Below are 19,161 nucleotides of genomic sequence, written 5' to 3'. Positions count from 1 at the left end.
CTCACTCTGAGGATGGCGGCTGATAAGCATCAGACAGGGAGCTGCACTGCAGGTAAGTGGCTGTAATATACAGAGGAGACCTTCAGAGTATTACTGGCATTCAGGTGAGGGTGGCAGGGTAAGAAAAAATGTTTTCCGCCAAAGTGGCCTTTAATAATTTTTTCATAAGGCAGCCTTATGGACATAAGCTGCAGCACAGATGTGAACAAAGTTTTATGGATCTCCTACAAACAGCACTCAGGTATATGGAACAGCCTCCCAGTATAAAGTACAGGTGAGAAGTGACCTTTCATCACGGGGCTGAATATAAAAACCCATCCAGCATATCTCCACAATAGGCAGAGCTGGTCGACCTCATTGCCTCCTCCCTGAGGGGAGGGGGGATGAATGTTGTTTCACTTCTGAAGAGGCCAAATTAGCAAGGAGGAAGCCAAGCAGGAACAAAACAATGTAAGTGACTCCAGCGCCCGGAATATTCCCTTCTCTGTACGTACAGCACTCAGGTATGTACAGCACTCAGGTATGGAAGAGCTCACAGGTTGTATCTAGTAACTCTCTGCAGGGGACTGTGCATTATATTAGAGTGTAAGCTCCTACGACAAGTGCTGAAGCTTTGTGTGTCTAGGCACAGCATATACAGTGATGTAATCGCTCACATCCGCACTGACTTCTACAGACAGGAAATGCTTCAAACTGAAATTAGCAAAACCGAGAAATGTGCTATATGTGTTGGGCCTCGTCAGTAAGACTGGAGGGTGGAGGATCCGGGGTTTGCTGCTTATCTGCGCCATAAACTTGCTGAATATTTAACTCTTGCTTGACCTCACTGTATGCAGCAACCAACGTACAGACTAGTACTGACCGCAGTCATCAGAAGGGGAGAAGAGAGCTGATCCTCAGATACATTGTATTACTAGATGCTACATCCAGAGAGTCAGAAGGTTACAGAGGGTGGAGTTCCCTAGGGCCGCTTTAACACAGGTGACAAAATCGTGCGATTTTCTCACAATGCAACAATGCTATAAATCACATGAATGTGAAGCCAGTGCTTTTCAATGGGTTCCTTCACATTAGCAATGTTTTGTAGGCTGCTACATTGAGAGAAAAAAAATTGCAGCATGCTCTATACAGCCACGATTTACAATATTTTGTAGCCCGTGTTTTTCTATGGATTCCTTCTTTCTGTTGCATCGTACAAAACTCAGTTTTTGTGCGGTGCGATGCAACTTTTGCAGTAGGAAGTATTGCTGTTTGTCCCTAAAATAAGCCCTAGCTACATCTATATATATAAAATTGAATGTATGTGTGGGTGTGTGTGTGTCTGTTTGTCCTTTATGCGCTACTACACCATTCATCCGATCGCCATGAAACTTTGGGAAGTTGTTGAGTACACTCCTGGGAAGATTATAGGCATAGTACATTTATCCTATGATAAATAGCGTGCGTGCGAGCGTCGTCGACAGTTACGCCCCCCACGTAGATCGTTCGATTTCCTTCATTGCCACTAATTCACTCACTTCCCGATGTCGGAGAAACATGTAATTTGGCACGAGCATTGATTATATCCTAAATAGGAAAAGTTAATGGGTCTCAACTCGATTATTCAATTCTAAGCGCCAAAGAATTAGCATCCAAATTTTACATACGGAATCTAATTCTCTCACTTCCCAATGTCATAGAAACTTGAAATTTAGCACGAGCATTCATTATGTCATAAATAGGAAAACCTAATTGGTCCCAACTAGAGATGAGCGAGCACCAAAATGCTCGGGTGCTCGTTACTCGAGACGAACTTTTCGCGATGCTCGAGGGTTCGTTTCGAGTAACGAACCCCATTGAAGTCAATCGGCGACCCGAGCATTTTTGTATATCGCCGATGCTCGCTAAGGTTTTCATTTGTGAAAATCTGGGCAATTCAAGAAAGTGATGGGAACGACACAGAAACGGATAGGGCAGGCGAGGAGCTACATGTTGGGCTGCATCCCAAGTTCCCAGGTCCCACTATTAAGCCACAATAGCGGCAAGAGTGGGCCTCCCCCTCCAAACAATTTTTACATCTGAAAAACCCTCATTAGCAAGGCATACCTTAGCTAAGCACCACACTACCTCCAACAAAGCAAAATCACTGCCTGCATGACACTCCGCTGCCACTTCTCCTGGGTTACATGCTGCCCAACCCCCCCTCGCACGACCCTGCGTCCGCAGCGCACACCAAAGTCTCCCTGCGCAGCCTTCAGCTGCCCTCATGCCACACGCTGGCCTCATAGCCACACCACCCTCATGTCTATTTATAAGTGCGTCTGCCATGAGGAGGAACCGCAGGCACACACTGCAGAGGGTTGGCACGGCCAGGCAGCGACCCTCTTTAAAAGGGGCGGGGCGATAGCCCATAATGCTGTACAGAAGCAATGAGAAATCCAATCCTGTGCCACCTCCATCAGGAGCTGCACACGTGGGCATAGCAATGGGGAACCCATGTGCCACACACTATTCATTCTGTCAAGGTGTCTGCATGCCCCAGTCAGACCGGGGTTTTTTATAAATAGTCACAGGCAGGTACAACTCCGCAATGGGAATTCCGTGTGCACCCACAGCATGGGTGGCTCCCTGGAACCCACCGGCTGTACATAAATGTATCCCATTGCAGTGCCCTGGACAGCAGAGCTAACGTCAGATTAAATGCAGGTGGGCTTCGGCCCACACTGCATGCCCCAGTCACACTGGGGTTTTTTATAAGTAGACACAGGCAGGTACAATTCCCTATTGTGAAGTCCGTGTGGACCCACAGCATGGGTGGCTCCCTGGAACTCACCGGCGGTACATAAATAAATCCCATTGCAGTGCCCAGCACAGCTGAGGTAACGCCAGGTTTAATGCAGGTGGGCTTCGGCCCACACTGCATGCCCCAGTCAGACTGGGGTTCTTTATAAGTAGACACATGCAGTTACAACTCCGTGTGGACCGACAGCATGGGTGGGTCCCAGGAAGCCATCGGCGGTACATAAATATATCCCATTGCATTGCCCAGCACAGCTGAGGTAACGTCCGATTAAATGCAGGTGGTCTTCGGCCCACACTGCATGCCCCAATCTGACCAGTGTTTTTAATACATAGACACTGGCAGGTACAAATCCCTCATGTGAAGTCCCTGTGGACCCACAGCATGGGTGGCTCCCTGGAACCCACCGGCGGTACATAAATATATCCCATTGCATTGCCCAGCACAGCTGAGGTAACGTCCGATTAAATGCAGGTGGTCTTCGGCCCACACTGCATGCCCCAGTCTGACCGGTGTTTTTAATACATAGACACTGGCAGGTACAAATCCCTAATGTGAAGTTCCTGTGGACCCACAGCATGGGTGGCTCCCTGGAACCCACCGGTGGTACATAAATATATCCCATTGCAGTGCCCAGCACAGCTGAGGTAACGTCAGGTTTAATGCAGGTGGGCTTCGGCCCACACTGCATACCCCAGTCAGACTGGGGTTCTTTATAAGTAGACACATGCAGTTACAACTCCGTGTGGACCGACAGCATGGGTTGCTCCCTGGAACCCACCGGCGGTACATAAATAACTCCCATTGCAGTGCCCAGCACAGCTGAGGTAACGTCAGGTTTAATGCAGGTGGGCTTCGGCCCACACTGCATGCCCCAGTCAGACTGGGGTTCTTTATAAGTAGACACATGCAGTTACAACTCCGTGTGGACCGACAGCATAGGTGTGTCCCAGGAAGCCACCGGCGGTACATAAATATATCCCATTGCATTGCCCAGCACAGCTGAGGTAACGTCTGATTAAATGCAGGTGGTCTTCGGCCCACACTGCATGCCCCAGTCTGACCGGTGTTTTTAATACATAGACACTGGCAGGTACAAATCCTTAAAGTGAAGTCCCTGTGGACCCACAGCATGGGTGGCTCCCTGGAACCCATCGGCGGTACATAAATGTATCCCACTGCAGTGCCCTGCTCAGCAGAGCTAACGTCACATACAATACAGGTGTGCTTCGGCCCACAGTGCATGCCACAGTCAGAGTGGTAATATGTACCTTAACAGTAACCGTGTTGATGGGAATGTGGTGGCGACTGCGGACCTAGTAGCGCGGTTTTATTTAGTTGGTTTTCGGAATGTGGCCAGGATTAAGTGGGCCATGGCGGGGGGATGGTGGGGGGGCTCCCTTGTTGTGTCGGTAAAGGTGAAATTCTTGGACTGCCACCAGACGGACCAATGCAAAGGTATTTTCCAAGAATGTTTTTATTGTTGGAGGAGGAGGGGGATGTTTTTGAGGCTCTGTGTGTCCTCTCAACGTGTCCGTGGTTATATGCACCTTAACAGTAACCGCATTGGTGGGAAATGGTCTCGCCACCATCATGTCTTTGGGAAGCCTCCGTTTCCACACCCCAGTGACATAGCATTAGCAGCGGTATAGATAGAGCCCAGAATTAGTAACATTTCAGCGGTAGCATTAGGGACAGGCCCCAGTAACATATCACTAGCAGCATTATAGGGGGAGCACAGTATTAGTTCCATTTCAGTAGTAGTAGCAGTCCAGACAGGCCCCAGTAACATATCACTAGCAGCAGTATAGGGGGAGCACAGTCTTAGTTCCATTTCAGTAATAGTAGCAGTCAAGACAGGCCCCAGTAACAATTCTGAAGCAGCAGTACAGGGGGAGCACAGTATTAGTTCCATTTCAGTAGTAGCAGTCAAGACAGGCCACAGTAACATTCCCATTGCAGCAGTTTAGGGAGATAACAGTCTCTTTCACATTTCAGTAGTTGCAGTATAGACAAGGCCCCAGTTACATTTATGTAGCAAAAGTGTAGGCCAACCCCACACACCTTGCTGTAGCATGAGTGCAGGCGAAGCCCATAAAAATTACTAGGATTACACTGTAAGCAAGGGCCCCAAAAAATTGGTGTACCAACAGTACTAATGTACCTCAGAAAAATTGCCGATGCCCAAGCAAGAGGGCGGGTGAAACCCATTAATCGCTTTGGTTAATGTGGCTTAATTTGTAACTAGGCCCGGAGGCAGCCCAGTTAAAATAAAAATTGGTTCAGGTGCAAGTTTCAACGCTTTAATGAGAATTGAAACGTATAAACATTGTTTACAAAAGTAATATGACTGAGCCTTGTGGGCCTAAGAAAAATTGCCAGTTCGGCGTGATTACGTAAGGTTTCAGGAGAAGGAGCAGGAGGAGGAGGATGAATATAATACACAGATTGATGAAGCTAAAAGGTCCCCGTTTTTGATGGTGATAGAGAACGATGCTTCCATCCGCGGGTGCAGTCTACGTATTGTTTAGGTAGCGCTGCTGTCCGCTGGTGGAGAAGAGAAGTCTGGGGAAATCCAGGCTTTGTTCATCTTTATGAGTGTAAGCCTGTCAGCACTGTCAGTTGACAGGTGGGTACGCTTATCCGTGATGATTCCCCCAGCCACACTAAACACACTCTCTGACAAGACGCTAGCCGCAGGACAAGCAAGCACCTCCAGGGCATACAGCGCGAGTTCAGGCCACGTGTCCAGCTTCGACACCCAGTAGTTGTAGGGGGCAGAGGCGTCACGGAGGACGGTCGTGCGATCGGCTACGTACTCCCTCACCATCCTTTTATAGTGCTCCCGCCGACTCAGCCTTGACTGGGGAGCGGTGACACAGTCTTGCTGGGGAGCCATAAAGCTGGCAAAGGCCTTAGAGAGTGTTCCCCTGCCTGTGCTGTACATGCTGCCTGATCTCCGCGCCTCCCCTGCTACCTGGCCCTCGGAACTGCGCCTTCTGCCACTAGCGCTGTCGGATGGGAATTTTACCATCAGTTTGTCCACCAGGGTCCTGTGGTATAGCATCACTCTCAAACCCCTTTCCTCTTCGGGTATGAGAGTGGAAAGGTTTTCCTTATACCGTGGGTCGAGCAGTGTGTACACCCAGTAATCCGTAGTGGCCAGAATGCGTGTAACGCGAGGGTCACGAGAAAGGCATCCTAACATGAAGTCCGCCATGTGTGCCAGGGTACCTATACGCAACACATGGCTGTCCTCACTAGGAAGATCACTTTCAGGATCCTCCTCCTCCTCCTCCTCAGGCCATACACGCTGAAAGGATGACAGGCAAGCAGCATGGGTACCCTCAGCAGTGGGCCAAGCTGTCTCTTCCCCCTCCTCCTCATGCTCCTCCCCCTCCTCCTCCTCAACGCGCTAAGATATAGACATGAGGGTGCTCTGACTATCCAGCGACATACTGTCTTCCCCCGCCTCCGTTTCCGAGCGCAAAGCGTCTGCCTTGATGCTTTGCAGGGAACTTCTCAAGAGGCATAGCAGAGGAATGGTGACGCTAATGATTGCAGCATCGCCGCTCACCATCTGGGTAGACTCCTCAAAGTTTCCGAAGGACCTGGCAGATGTCTGCCAACCAGGCCCACTCTTCTGTAAAGAATTGAGGAGGCTGACTCCCACTACGCCGCCCATGTTGGAGTTGGTATTCCACTATAGCTCTACGCTGCTCATAGAGCCTGGCCAACATGTGGAGTGTACAGTTCCACCGTGTGGGCACGTCGCACAGCAGTCGGTGCACTGGCAGATGAAACCGATGTTGCATGGTGCGCAGGGTGGCAGCGTCCGTCTTGGACTTGCGGAAATGTGCGCTGAGCCGGCGCACCTTTCCCAGCAGGATGACAAGCGTGGGTAGCTTTTCAGAAAGCGCTGAACCACCAAATTAAAGACGTGGGCCAGGCATGGCACATGCGTGAGGCTGCCGAGCTGCAGAGCTGCCACCAGGTTACGGCCGTTGTCACACACGACCATGCCTGGTTGGAGGCTCAGCAGCGAAAGCCAGCGGTCGGTCTGCTCTGTCAGACCCTGCAGCAGTTCGTGGGCCGTGTGCCTCTTCTCTCCTAAGCTGAGTAGTTTCAGCACGGCCTGCTGACGCTTGCCCACCGCTGTGCTGCCACGCCGAACAACACCGACTGCTGCCGACGTGCTGCTGCTGACACATCTTGATTGCGAGACAGAGGTTGCGTAGAAGGAGGAGGAGGGTGGTTTAGTGGAGGAAGCATACGCCACCGCAGATACCAGCACCGAGCTGGGGCCCGCAATTCTGGGGGTGGGTAGGACGTGAGCGGTCCCAGGCTCTGACTCTGTCCCAGCCTCCACTAAATTCACCCAATGTGCCGTCAGGGAGATATAGTGACCCTGCCCGCCTGTGCTTGTCCACGTGTCCGTTGTTAAATGGACCTTGGCAGTAACCGCGTTGGTGAGGGCGCGTACAATGTTGCGAGAGACGTGGTCGTGCAGGGCTGGGACGGCACATCGGGAAAAGTAGTGGCGACTAGGAACCGAGTAGCACGGGGCCGCCGCCGCCATCATGTTTTTGAAAGCCTCCATTTCCACAAGCCTATATGGCAGCATCTCCAGGCTGATAAATTTGGCTATGTGCACGTTTAACGCTTGAGCGTGCGGGTGCGTGGCGCATACTTGCGCTTGCGCTCAAACAGTTGCGCTAGCGACGGCTGGACGCTGCGCTGAGAGACATTGCTGGATGGGGCCGAGGACAGCGGAGGTGAGGGTGTGGGTGCAGGCCGGCAGACGGTAGTGCCTGTGTTCTGAGAGGGGGGTTGGATCTCAGTGGCAGGTTGGGGCACACGGGGGGAGAGGCAGTGGTGCAAACCGGAGGCGCTGAACGGCCTTCGTCCCACCTTGTGGGGTGCTTGGCCATCATATGTCTGCGCATGCTGGTGGTGGTGAGGCTGGTGGTGGTGGCTCCACGGCTGATCTTGGCGCGACAAACCTTGCACACAACAGTTCGTCGGTCGTCTGCACTCTCAGTGAAAAACTGCCACACTTTTGAGCACCTCGGCCTCTGCAGGGTGGCATGGCGCGAGGGGGCGCTTTGGAAAACAGTTGGTGGATTATTTAGTCTGGCCCTGCCTCTACCCCTGGCCACCGCACTGCCTCTTCCAGCCTGCCCTGCTGCTGCACTTGCCTCCCCCTCTGAAGACATGTCCTCAGTAGGCTTAGCAAACCAGGTTGGGTCAGTCACCTCATCGTCCAGCTTCTCTTCCTCCGAATCCTCTGTGCGCTCCTCCCTCGGACTTACTGCAATTACTACTACCTGAGTGATAGACAACTGTGTCTCATTGTCATCGTCCTCCTCACCCACTGAAAGCTCTTGAGACAGTTGCCGGAAGTCCCAAGCCTCATCCCCCGGATCCCGGGAACTTTCCAAAGGTTGGGCATCGGTCACGACGAACTCCTCCGGTGGGAGAGGAACCATTGCTGCCCATTCTGGGCAGGGGTCCGAGAACAGTTCCTGGGAGTCTGCCTGCTCCTCAGAATGTGTCATTGTAATGGAGTGAGGAGGCTGAGAGGAAGGAGGAGCAGCAGCCAGAGGATTCAGAGTTGCAGCAGTGGACGGCGTAGAACTCTGGGTGGTCGATAGATTGCTGGATGCACTTTCTGCCATCCATGACAGGACCTGCTCACACTGCTCATTTTCTAAAAAAAGGTCTACTGCGTGGACCCATTAATTGTGAGATGAATTTGGGGACACCAGAAACGTGCCTCTCTCCTAATCCCGCAGCAGTCGGCTGCGATACACCTGGACCAGGAGCTCGGCCTGTGCCCACACCCTGACTTGGACCTCCGCGTCCTCGCCCACGTCCTCTAGGCCTACCCCTACCCCTCAGCATGGTGTATTACGAGTAGAGCAGACACAGAACGCTGTAATTAAATGTGCCGCTTATTGGCCTGTGGTTGGAGGCTGACTTCGCTTACGGAACGCACAGCAGAGCCAGGAAACAATTTTGCGCACGCCTGTAGTGAGACGTAGGTGCGTATGACTGAGCTAGTGGAATTCACAGCGCAGAAGCAGTCAAGTGGCCAAAGGGCAGTGGTAGGCCTTAAGTATTGTGCTTCAATTTTTTTAAATGGTGAGCTGAAACACCAGACAGATACTGTATGCAGCGTATATTATGTATACTGTTTCCCTCTGGTGCTATGACGGCGGTGATGTAACGGGCACAGCAGAGCCAGGAAACAATTTTGCGTACGCCTGTAGTGAGACGTAGGTGCGTATGACTGAGCTAGTGGAATTCACAGCGCAGAAGCAGTCAAGTGGCCAAAGGGCAGTGGTAGGCCTTAAGTATTTTGCTTCACTTTTTTAAAATGGTGAGCTGAAACACCAGACAGATACTGTATGCAGCGTATATTATGTATACTGTTTCCCTCTAGCGCTATGACGGCGGTGATGTAACGGGCACAGCAGAGCCAGGAAACAATTTTGCGCACGCCTATAGTGAGACGTAGGTGCGTATCACTGAGCTAGTGTAATTCACAGCGCAGAAGCAGTCAAGTGGCCAAAGGGCAGTGGTAGGCCTTAAGTATTTTGCTTCAATTTTTTTAAATGGTGAGCTGAAACACCAGACAGACCCTGTATGCAGCGTATATTATATATACTGTTTCCCTCTGGCGCTATGACGGCGGTGATGTAACGGGCATAGCAGAGCCAGGAAACAATTTTGCGCACGCCTGTAGTGAGACGTAGGTGCGTATGACTGAGCTAGTGGAATTCACAGCGCAGAAGCAGTCAAGTGGCCAAAGGGCAGTGGTAGGCCTTAAGTATTTTGCTTCAATTTTTTTAAATGGTGAGCTGAAACACCAGACAGATACTGTATGCAGCGTATATTATGTATACTGTTTCCCTCTGGCGCTATGACGGCGGTGATGTAACAGGCATAGCAGAGCCAGGAAACAATTTTGCGCAAGCCTGCTGTAACACTTAGCTGCGTATTAATTAGGACTACTACCCCCAGCAGACACGCAGTACACTGAAGATGGTCACAGGCAGCCCAAATATAGTATTTTTCCCCACTTTTTTTTGAAAAAGCCCACTGCCTATATAGACAGTATATCTCTTTCACCTTTCCCACTGTCCCTGCCTCACCAGTACTGCCCCTATACTCTGTACAATGACTGCAGACTGAGGACGCAATGGTCTGCATGCCCGATATACAAAAAAAAAAAATTGTGCAACACTGCTCCCAGCAGCCTCAACAGTACTGCACACGGTCAGATGTGGCCCTAAGAAGGACCGTTGGGGTTCTTCAAGACGAATATAACACCTAACGCTCTCCCTATAGCAGCAGCAGCATCCGCAGCACTTTCCCTGATCTCTGTCAGAATGCATCTGTGGCGAGCCGCGGGCGGGGCAGATTTTAATACTCGGGTGTCACCTGATCTCCCCAGCCACTCACTGCAGGGGGGTGGTATAGGGCTGGAACGTCACAGGAGGAAGTTGTAATGCCTTCCATGTCTTTCTATTGGCCAGAAAAGCGCGCAAATGTCTCAGAGATGAAAGTGAAAGTAACTCGAACATCGCGTGGAGCTAGTCTCGAGTAACGAGCATCTCGAACACCCTAATACTCGAACGAGCATCAAGCTCGGACGAGTACGCTCGCTCATCTCTAGTCCCAACACAATTATTCAATTCTACGCGTCAAAAAATTAGCGTGCAAAGTTTACGTACGGAATCTAATTTTCTCACTTCCCGATGTCATAGAAACTTGAAATTTGACATGAGCATTGATTATGTCATAAATAGGAAAAGGTAATAGGTCCCAACTCGATTATTTAATTCTATGAGCAAAAGAATTAGCGTCCAAATTTTACGTATGGAATCTAATTCTCTCACTTCCCAATGTCATAGAAACTTGAAATTTGGCACAAGCATTGATTATGTCATAAATAGGAAAAGGTAATAGGTCCCAACTTGATTATTAAATTCTAAGCGCAAAAGAATTAGCGTCCAAATTTTACGCACGGAATCTAATTCTCTCACTTCCTCATGTCATCTATCTATATAAAATTGAATGTGTGTCTGCGTGTCTGTCTGTTTGTCCTTTATGCGCTACTACACCATTCATCTGATCGCCATGAAACTTTGGGAAGTTGTTGAGTACACTCCTGGGAAGATTGTAGGCATAGTACATTTATGCTTTGATAAATGGTGCGCGTGCGAGCGTGGTCGACAGTTACACCCCCCCCCCCCCACGTAGATCGTTCGATTTCCATCATTGCCACTAATTCTCTCACTTCCCGATGTCGTAGAAACATGAAATTTGGCACGAGCATTGATTATGTCATAAATAGGAAAATTTAATGGGTCCCAACTCAATTATTCAATTCTAGGCGCCAAAGAATTAGCATCCAAATTTTACGTACGGAATCTAATTTTCTAGCTTCCCAATGTCATAGAAACTTGAAATTTGGCACAAGCATTGATTATGTCATAAATAGGAAAAGTTAATGGGTCCCAACTCGATTAATTAATTCTAAGCGCAAAAGAATTAGCGTCCAAATTTTACGTACGGAATCTAATTTTCTCACTTTCCGGTGTCATAGAAACGTGAAATTTGGCATGAGCATTGATTATGTCATAAAAAGGAAAAGCTAATGGGTCCCACCTCGATTATTCAATTCTAAGCGCAAAAGAATTAGCATCCAAATTTTACGTATGGAATCTAATTCTCTCACTTCCTGATGTCATCTATATATATAAAAATGAATGTATGTATGTCTATCTGTCTGTCCTTTATGCATTACTACACCATTCATCTAATCGCCATGAAACTTTGGGAAGTTGTTGAGTACACTCCTGGGAAGATTACTGGCATAGTACATCTATCCTACGATAGGTGGCGCGCGTGCGAGCATCGTCGACAGTTATGCCCTCCAGACAAAGATCGTTTGATTTCCATCTCAAGCACGAAAGCAAAAGGCATTACGAGCAAGTGTGTTCAACTACAAAATGATGCATCCGCCAAAACGGTTCGCAAGACAGTTGCTGGATATTGAGAATCCTGAGGTAAAATGAAAGCTGTGCTGTGATTGGTTGCTATTTCTTATACTGCTGAGGTAACATGAAAGCTGTGCTGTGATTGGTTGCTATATATTATACTGCTGAGGTAACATGAAAGCTGCGCTGTGATTGGTTGCTATATATTATACTGCTGCGGTAACATGAAAGCTGCGCTGTGATTGGTTGTTATATATTATACCGCTGAGGTAACTTGAAAGCTGCGCTGTGATTGTTTGTTATCTAGATATATAAAAACGAATGTATGTATGTATGTCTGTCTTCGCAGCAATGCGCGACGGGTAAGCTAGTAAGAAATAAAAATAAAAAACAATACATCACCTAACAGGCGCTGCCCGCTCCCCCACACTTTTACTGAAGCTCCGGAACTTGTCTGTAGCCTTCAGCCAGTGCTTCCTGTTTGGAGGTTTAAAAACCCAGTCTCCAGGAAGCACAGGCTCTGATTGGATTAGCCGCAACACTCGAGAACCAATCATTGCAGTGCTCGATGAACCAATCACAGTGATTCAATGCGATTGCTGTGATTGGTTCATCGAACACTGCAGTGATTGGCTGAGCCACAGCGTTTGAGAACCAATCAGAGCCAGCAATTCCTGGAGTTGGGATTTTTTTAACCCTGTCAACAGGAAGCGTTGCTTGAAGACTACAGACAAGTGCCGCAGCTTCGGGAGAAGTGCATCAGAGCTGACAGCGCCTGTTAGGTGATGCATTGTTTGTTTGTTTTTTATAGTAACCAGAGCTTATTTTTTGGGATAGGGCTTATATTTCAAGCCTCCCAAAAAATCCCAGTAAAACAGTGCTACAAAGTAGCGCAACTTTGTAGCACCACGAAATCACAATATTGCCACAAGAAAATGCAGCAATATTGCACGGAACACAGCTGTGATATCACTGTTGCCTGAGAAAAGAGGCCTTAAGACCATGTGACCCATCAATTCACCATCACACCAAATTAATAACTTCCTACACAAATCCAGAGATAAGGTCAACAGAAATGTCATTATATGATATACAGAAAGGCTGAGCCTATTTTAACTCCTTAAGGACCAGGGTGTTTTGATCCTATAGGACCAGACACTTTTCAGGGATTTGACCCATGTGGTGGTGTTAAGGCCCTATTTTTTTTCCTTCAGCTACCAAAATTATTTTTGTTGCGTTTTCTTTTTTCGTTTTTAAGGGCTATTTTTTCGTATCCTTTTTCACTGTGTTTTTTTTCTGTTTCTTTTTGCTTTATTACAGGTAAAAAGCAAAAAAAAAAGTTTTCACACTCTCATTTATTTTTATATTTCACACTTTTCCACTGTACCTGGGCCGTCCATAGGTGGAGCATCCATATGAGCCCACATTAAATGGAAAAGCATCTCACAGTAGTGACAATAATAACTGGAAGATCTCATCTGGGTTTGCTAAGCGATCACTGGATCAAATACTAGAAGCCACACTTCCACTTACTCATTGAGCTCTATGTAGTCCACAAAAGTAGAGGGGAATATACGCCATGACAAACTGCTACAGTTCTAGACCAAAGGAGGTCCAATGCTACTAAATGGGGGTCTCTAATAAAGTGGTCATTTAGTGTCCATTACTGTCTCCTAGATTTATTTCTATTGTAGTCTTTAATGGAGTTGTCTTACAAAAACAGTGCCTGCAGTAAGGTGGATGTCATGTGACAGTCCCTTATAGGAGGAGATGGGGCTGACGGTGAGAGACGCCCTGGTCTACGCTTTGGAGAATCTGGAGAAGATGGGATTTAAGAAGTTCTGCAATCAGTTACCTGAAATTAAAGTAAAACCGAACTATAGGAGGATCCCGAGGGGCAAACTGGAGGGCAAGGACTGGGGGGATGTTGCTGATCTGATCAAGGAATACTACAAGGATGTTTATGGGGTTGAGGTGACTCTGGAAGTTCTAGACAAGATCAATGAGAAGAAAGTAGCGGAGGAACTACAGGAAGACTTGAAAAAAGGTAACAGGATGCCTTAAAATAGTTAAACTATCCAAAGGAAGCTCTGAAATCACAGTATTGGCACTTTCACTAATTATTAAGTCATGTGACCTGTTCGCTGCCATTAACCTTTTCCTCTATTTCTGTACAGTGAACCGATTTGTAAGGCTAAAACAAGTGGGGGAATCGAGGTGTTTAGATCCTAAAGGTAAGAATAAGAAAGCACAGCTGTTTTGGGGTTATTGGCCCTCATCAGTGCACAATAGGGTTGGCCAGAACCCCAAACACCTGTCTGTAGATGGGTGACTTGTACTTATGGTTAAGACTCTGGTTTATAACTTTAGTCATGTTATAGGGCTTGTTAAAAGGTCAGTCATTGACTTATAGGAAGGCTACTTTACAATAAGTGTCAGTCTAGAGACATTTTTCCATCTCTATTTGTATACCTTTTTCCCAAGGAGCCCTGCATGGCCTAAAAGAGTCCCTACAACATCTTGGCATTCTCCACAAGTAGAACCAAGTGTAATATTGAAATATCCCTCAGCTGCAGGAAAGTACAGAAGTACCGATGGAGGTTTTATTAATGCAGAATCATTGGCTATTTGGAAGGTTAAATAATTGTTTGTAATGAACATGAAGATATTTTGTGGTTTTCAGCCAGACCCATGACGCTACGCCTGAGTGACACGGGCGAGGTGGTGTGCTCTGTCACCCTAGACACATTTTATCCCGGATATCTCCGCATGGAATGGAAGTGTGGAAGAGAGAAGTCAACAGACGTGTTATCATCCCAGGACCTCTACGAAGAAAGTCCTGATCAAACATCATTCTCAGTGCGCAGTCAAGTCACAATTTCTGAAGATTCCCTCCGAAGTCCAGAGTCTGAAGTACACGTCAGCTGGGAACACGAGTATACAAACACTAGGGGGCAGCAAACACGGTGTAGCAGAGATCAAGGTAGGAAGATGTATATAAAGAGCTATCAAATACAATACAGTTGTAAGATGATTCGTGTTTTGGAATGGCCGAATCAGAGCCCTGACCTTTAATGGGGTTACCTGGCAATTTCTATTGATGACTTATCTTCTCAGATTCCTGTGTGGTGGGCAGTGCTGGTAATTGCAGATGCAGCACCCATTGATTTTAATTACTAATGCTAGCTACTTAACCAGAGGTGGAGCGATCTGCTTCCGCTCTGTACACTGTGTTATGGATCCTGAACTGCGAAACACAGCCGATCAACTATTGATGACTTATCCTGAGGATAGGTCATCAATAGTTGATCGGCTGTGTTTGTGTGACTTGAAGAGGGCTGTGCACACAAGGCATCCCAGAAATATTGATAAACTGAAACACATTTGTAGGGCAGAAGGGTCCAAAATTCACACTCACCATTGTGTAAAGCTTATTTACTGTGGGTGAGTACTTGATGTGCTCAATAAAAGTCATGAACAGCACAACTGTCCGCGTCTTTTTAGTTAGTTAGTCTATAAATGTGGCTTAGATACAATGAGACCATAATTTATTAGTGATCAATTTAGAAATTCCAGGGAGTTCACTTACTTTTTTGCAACTGTATATCACCAACTCATACCTATTTCCTTCCCTCGGGAGATAATTCAGAAATCTGAAGTTATTGGGGCTGTTTGGTGGGATTGTCACTCTGGTGTTTTGATTATTCTACATCCGCATGTAATGTGTCTCTCCGGCAGATTTCCCTTGGAGGCCAGTAGTGGATGACATACAGGCACCACCATGTATATATCACACCGTCCCCGCCATCCTACAGTGTCACATATCAGGATATTACCCGGACGCTGTCACTGTGAAGTGGTTCAAGAAAAATAAGAGGACTCTGGAGTTATGTGAAGAAACTGATGATGCTCCCATTCCAAAAATCAAATCAACTAAGAATCCAGACCACACCTTCAGCTGTACAGCGCAGCTAATGATAACACCTGCAGTGAAAAGCCACCAGGGGTCTGAGTATATTTGCCAAGTGGAACATCCTTCTCTGGAAAAGGCAATCAAAAAAAGTGCAGGAGGAATCAAAATGCTGGGTGAGAGTCTAGAAGACACCGATATGTAACAAAGGTGATCACATGTCCTTAGCATTGGTTATTTGCATATGGTGCATTCTTTAAGCTCAGTGATGGTGTGATGGAGAATTAAAGGGGTTACCTAGGACTCAAATAGTTTTTGAAACTTGCTCAGGGTGATGGAAAACTATAAAAGAAGGTGCACCTGCCTCACCCGATCCCCTGCTTACTGCGTTCCACTAGTATCTGGTTAACTGCTGCTCTGTGTTTCTTCCCGTAGTGATGATGTCACATGTAACCACTGCAGCCAATCACTGGCTTACTTCAGATGCTACTGCAACAGGAGGTGAAGAGATGTGAGGGAGCCGGCACTAGCAGAATGAGGCTGGCAGGAGATATGTTTTTTCTGATACGGATCTGATACTTGACCTGCAGCAGAAATCATGGCTCAGTCTCAGAATGCTGCAAATTTGCATGTAGATCCGCACGTGAATTTAACCCCATGGGACATATATGTGTCTCGATATGGTTTCTGTGCAGAAACTGCGCCAAGAATTGACATATAATTTTTTTTTTCGCAACATGGATCTCAAAATTCACACGTGTAAAAATGCATTATAGTTAATGGAAAGTAACATAGTTCAGGTTCTGCTGTGGATTTCAGCACTGAATGCACACAAACAATCAGCCGTGTAAACTTGGTCTTGGGGTGTAATTATATGTGTCTTTTTGAGGTTTTTGCCTCTGTTGTCATACATTATCTCACCTACTTTATAAATGTCTCCACTCTGCAGCTAAACCTCAGCTGGAGCCGATAGGGAAGACCCTGCTGGACGGCATGCTGGTGCAGTTTTCGTTGCATCTTCATAGCTTTTACCCTAAAGACATGAAGGTGAAGTGGCATCGGGGGGAGCAAGAACACAGAAAAGGTGTGAAGCAGGGGACGAGACACATGGAAACATTCACAGAACAGGAAGATTCATTGTTTTGCATGATCAGTGAATGCTGCATTCTGGGAGATGGCTTTACAGATCCTGAGTATAAACTGTATGTAACCTGGGAGCACGAGGCTATGGAGGGACCTGAGACAAGGACGTTGTCCGTAAGAGGTAGGAGATGGCACTAATCTATCATGTACGGCATTCTGATTGTGGTTCAGACTCTTTCCCCTTCCATCGTCTCAAAACACACCTCTTGGCTCTTGATTCACATCTCTAGTTCCCTTGAGTTTGGGGCTCCATGTATTCCACTCATGGTGCATGTACCACACCTCAGGAATCAGTGCATGGGCATTGATCTTCCCTGCTTGGGCCATCTTGCTTGCTGATGCATTCACTTTTGCGATTCACTTTTACTCCCTGGGAAGCTGCTGAGACCACGGTGCATGCGTGTGAGGTCAGCACACAAGATGGTCTTAGTAAGGACCTATTCCAAAAGTTTAACAGTGGGTGGAGCACGCAATGCCAATAAAGAGCCAAGGGGCATGTATAGCAGGCTCTGGGATAGCCTCTACCCTCTCAACCTGAGGCATAAGCCACTGCGGGTTTGGTTCATGAGGTCTTGCGTCCAATGTAGGGGCAATGAAGAGTCACGCTTCTCTGTACAGGCCCTGGCCTGTTCGATCACTGGAAGGCTTTGACGGAATCCATGGTTACATCCAGCTTGCTTGGCCTGTGTAGTGGTGGCAAGAAATTCATGCTAATTCCACATGCTGGACAAGCTGGAACACGATTTGTGAACACAACAACAGCAGTCATTACTGTCAAAGAACACAGTCTCTGAGTGTCTGGATTGACATTTGTTGTCCTATCCCTCTTGGCTTGGGAAAATTTTGAAAAAATTGTAATTTTTTCACATTTCCAACTGCAATATCTTAAATATGTGCAAACATACTATAGAAATTTTTGCTAAGATATATATTTCCACCCCTTTACTTTATTTTGGGTGCACATTGGAAAAACTTTCGTGTTTTTTTAACCATTTAGGAGACGTACAAATTTAACATTACTTTTTAGCATTTTGAGTAACAGTTTGTTGTCCTACACCAAGCCAAGATTGGAAAGGCTCATGAGTGTCAGAATAATAGATACCCCCACAAATGACCCCATTTTAAAAACTACACCCCTTAGTGTATTCAATGAGGGGTGTCATGAGTATTTTGACCCCACAGTTTTTTTTCAGGAATTAATTCAATTTAGAGGAGAAAAAGTAAAATTTCATATTTTTGCAAATCTGTCATTTTAAAGACATATTTTTTTCATATAGTTTACATGAAAATGAGCATTTACACCCCAAAATGGATACCCCTGTTTCTCCCGTGTTCAGAAATATACCCATTGTGGCCCTAATCTTATATCTAAGTCCACAACGGGGCCCAAAATGAAAGGAGTAGTCAGTGTCTTTCAAAACAGAAATTTTGCTTGAAGTCCTTTTAGGCCCCATAGCACACATGTAGAGTTCTTGAGCACCCAAAACCATAGAAAACCCCCACAAATGACCCCATTTTGAAAACTAGACCCCTTAACGAATTTATCTAGGGGTGTACTGCATATTTTGACCCCACAGGTTTTGAATGAATTCAAGCCAAGCAAAAGGAAAAAATTAGGATTTTCGTTTTCTTGGCAATTCTGTCATTTGCTTTTTTTGTACAGCACACACATGAATGAAGACTTGCACCCCAAAATGGATACCCCTGTTTGTCCCGTGTTCAGAGACATACCCATTGTGGCCCTAATCTTATGTCTGGATGCACAACAGGGCCCAAAATGAAAGGAGTAGTCAGTGGCTTTCAGAACATCGATTTTGCTTGAAGTCCTTTTAGGCCCCATTGCCCACTTGTAGAGTTCTTGAGCGGCCAAAACCATAGAGAACCCCGACAAATAACCCCATTTTGAAAACTAGACCCCTTAACGAACTTATCTAGGTGCGTACTTTGTGTTTTAACCCTACAATTTTTGAATAGATCTAAGCAAAGCAGTAAGAAAAAATTACGATTTTCATTTTTTGGGCTATTGCGTCAATTTAAAAACAGTTTTTTTTGTACAGAACATGTATAAATGAAGACTTTCACCCCAAAATGAATACCCCTGTTTGTCCTGTGTTCAGAAACATACCCATTGTGGCCCTAATAGACTTACAGGACACATGGCTAGGCCTACAATGAAAGGAATACCCGTTGGATTTCAGGGTACAACGGAATAAATTCCAGGCCCCATTGCCCACTTATAGAGCCATTGAGCGGCCAAAACTATAAAGAACCCCCTCAAATGACCCCATTTTGAAAACTAGACCCCTTAACAAATTAATCTA

The 19,161-nt window shown here is 46.8% G+C and overlaps 1 protein-coding gene across 1 annotated transcript in view; it reads left to right on the top strand.

The window, feature by feature from the left end:
• The first annotated feature begins 424 nt into the window (after positions 1 to 424).
• The window catches only part of LOC136577082 (uncharacterized), a 50,880-nt gene continuing 32,143 nt past the window's right edge, over positions 425 to 19,161 (top strand). Inside the window, exons 1-6 of the mRNA XM_066576794.1 lie at positions 425 to 450; positions 13,542 to 13,834; positions 13,965 to 14,021; positions 14,471 to 14,770; positions 15,526 to 15,873; positions 16,647 to 16,961. Coding sequence (XP_066432891.1) covers positions 13,558 to 13,834; positions 13,965 to 14,021; positions 14,471 to 14,770; positions 15,526 to 15,873; positions 16,647 to 16,961 — 1,297 coding nt within the window. The 5' untranslated portion in view covers positions 425 to 450; positions 13,542 to 13,557. The remainder of the gene's footprint in view (positions 451 to 13,541; positions 13,835 to 13,964; positions 14,022 to 14,470; positions 14,771 to 15,525; positions 15,874 to 16,646; positions 16,962 to 19,161) is intronic.

This window comes from Eleutherodactylus coqui, chromosome 8 (assembly GCF_035609145.1).
Source record: "Eleutherodactylus coqui strain aEleCoq1 chromosome 8, aEleCoq1.hap1, whole genome shotgun sequence".
In the NCBI taxonomy this organism is placed as follows: Eukaryota; Metazoa; Chordata; class Amphibia; order Anura; family Eleutherodactylidae; genus Eleutherodactylus; species Eleutherodactylus coqui.
The sequence above is the reverse complement of the archived record's forward strand: the minus strand, read 5'-3'. Positions and strand labels throughout refer to the sequence as shown.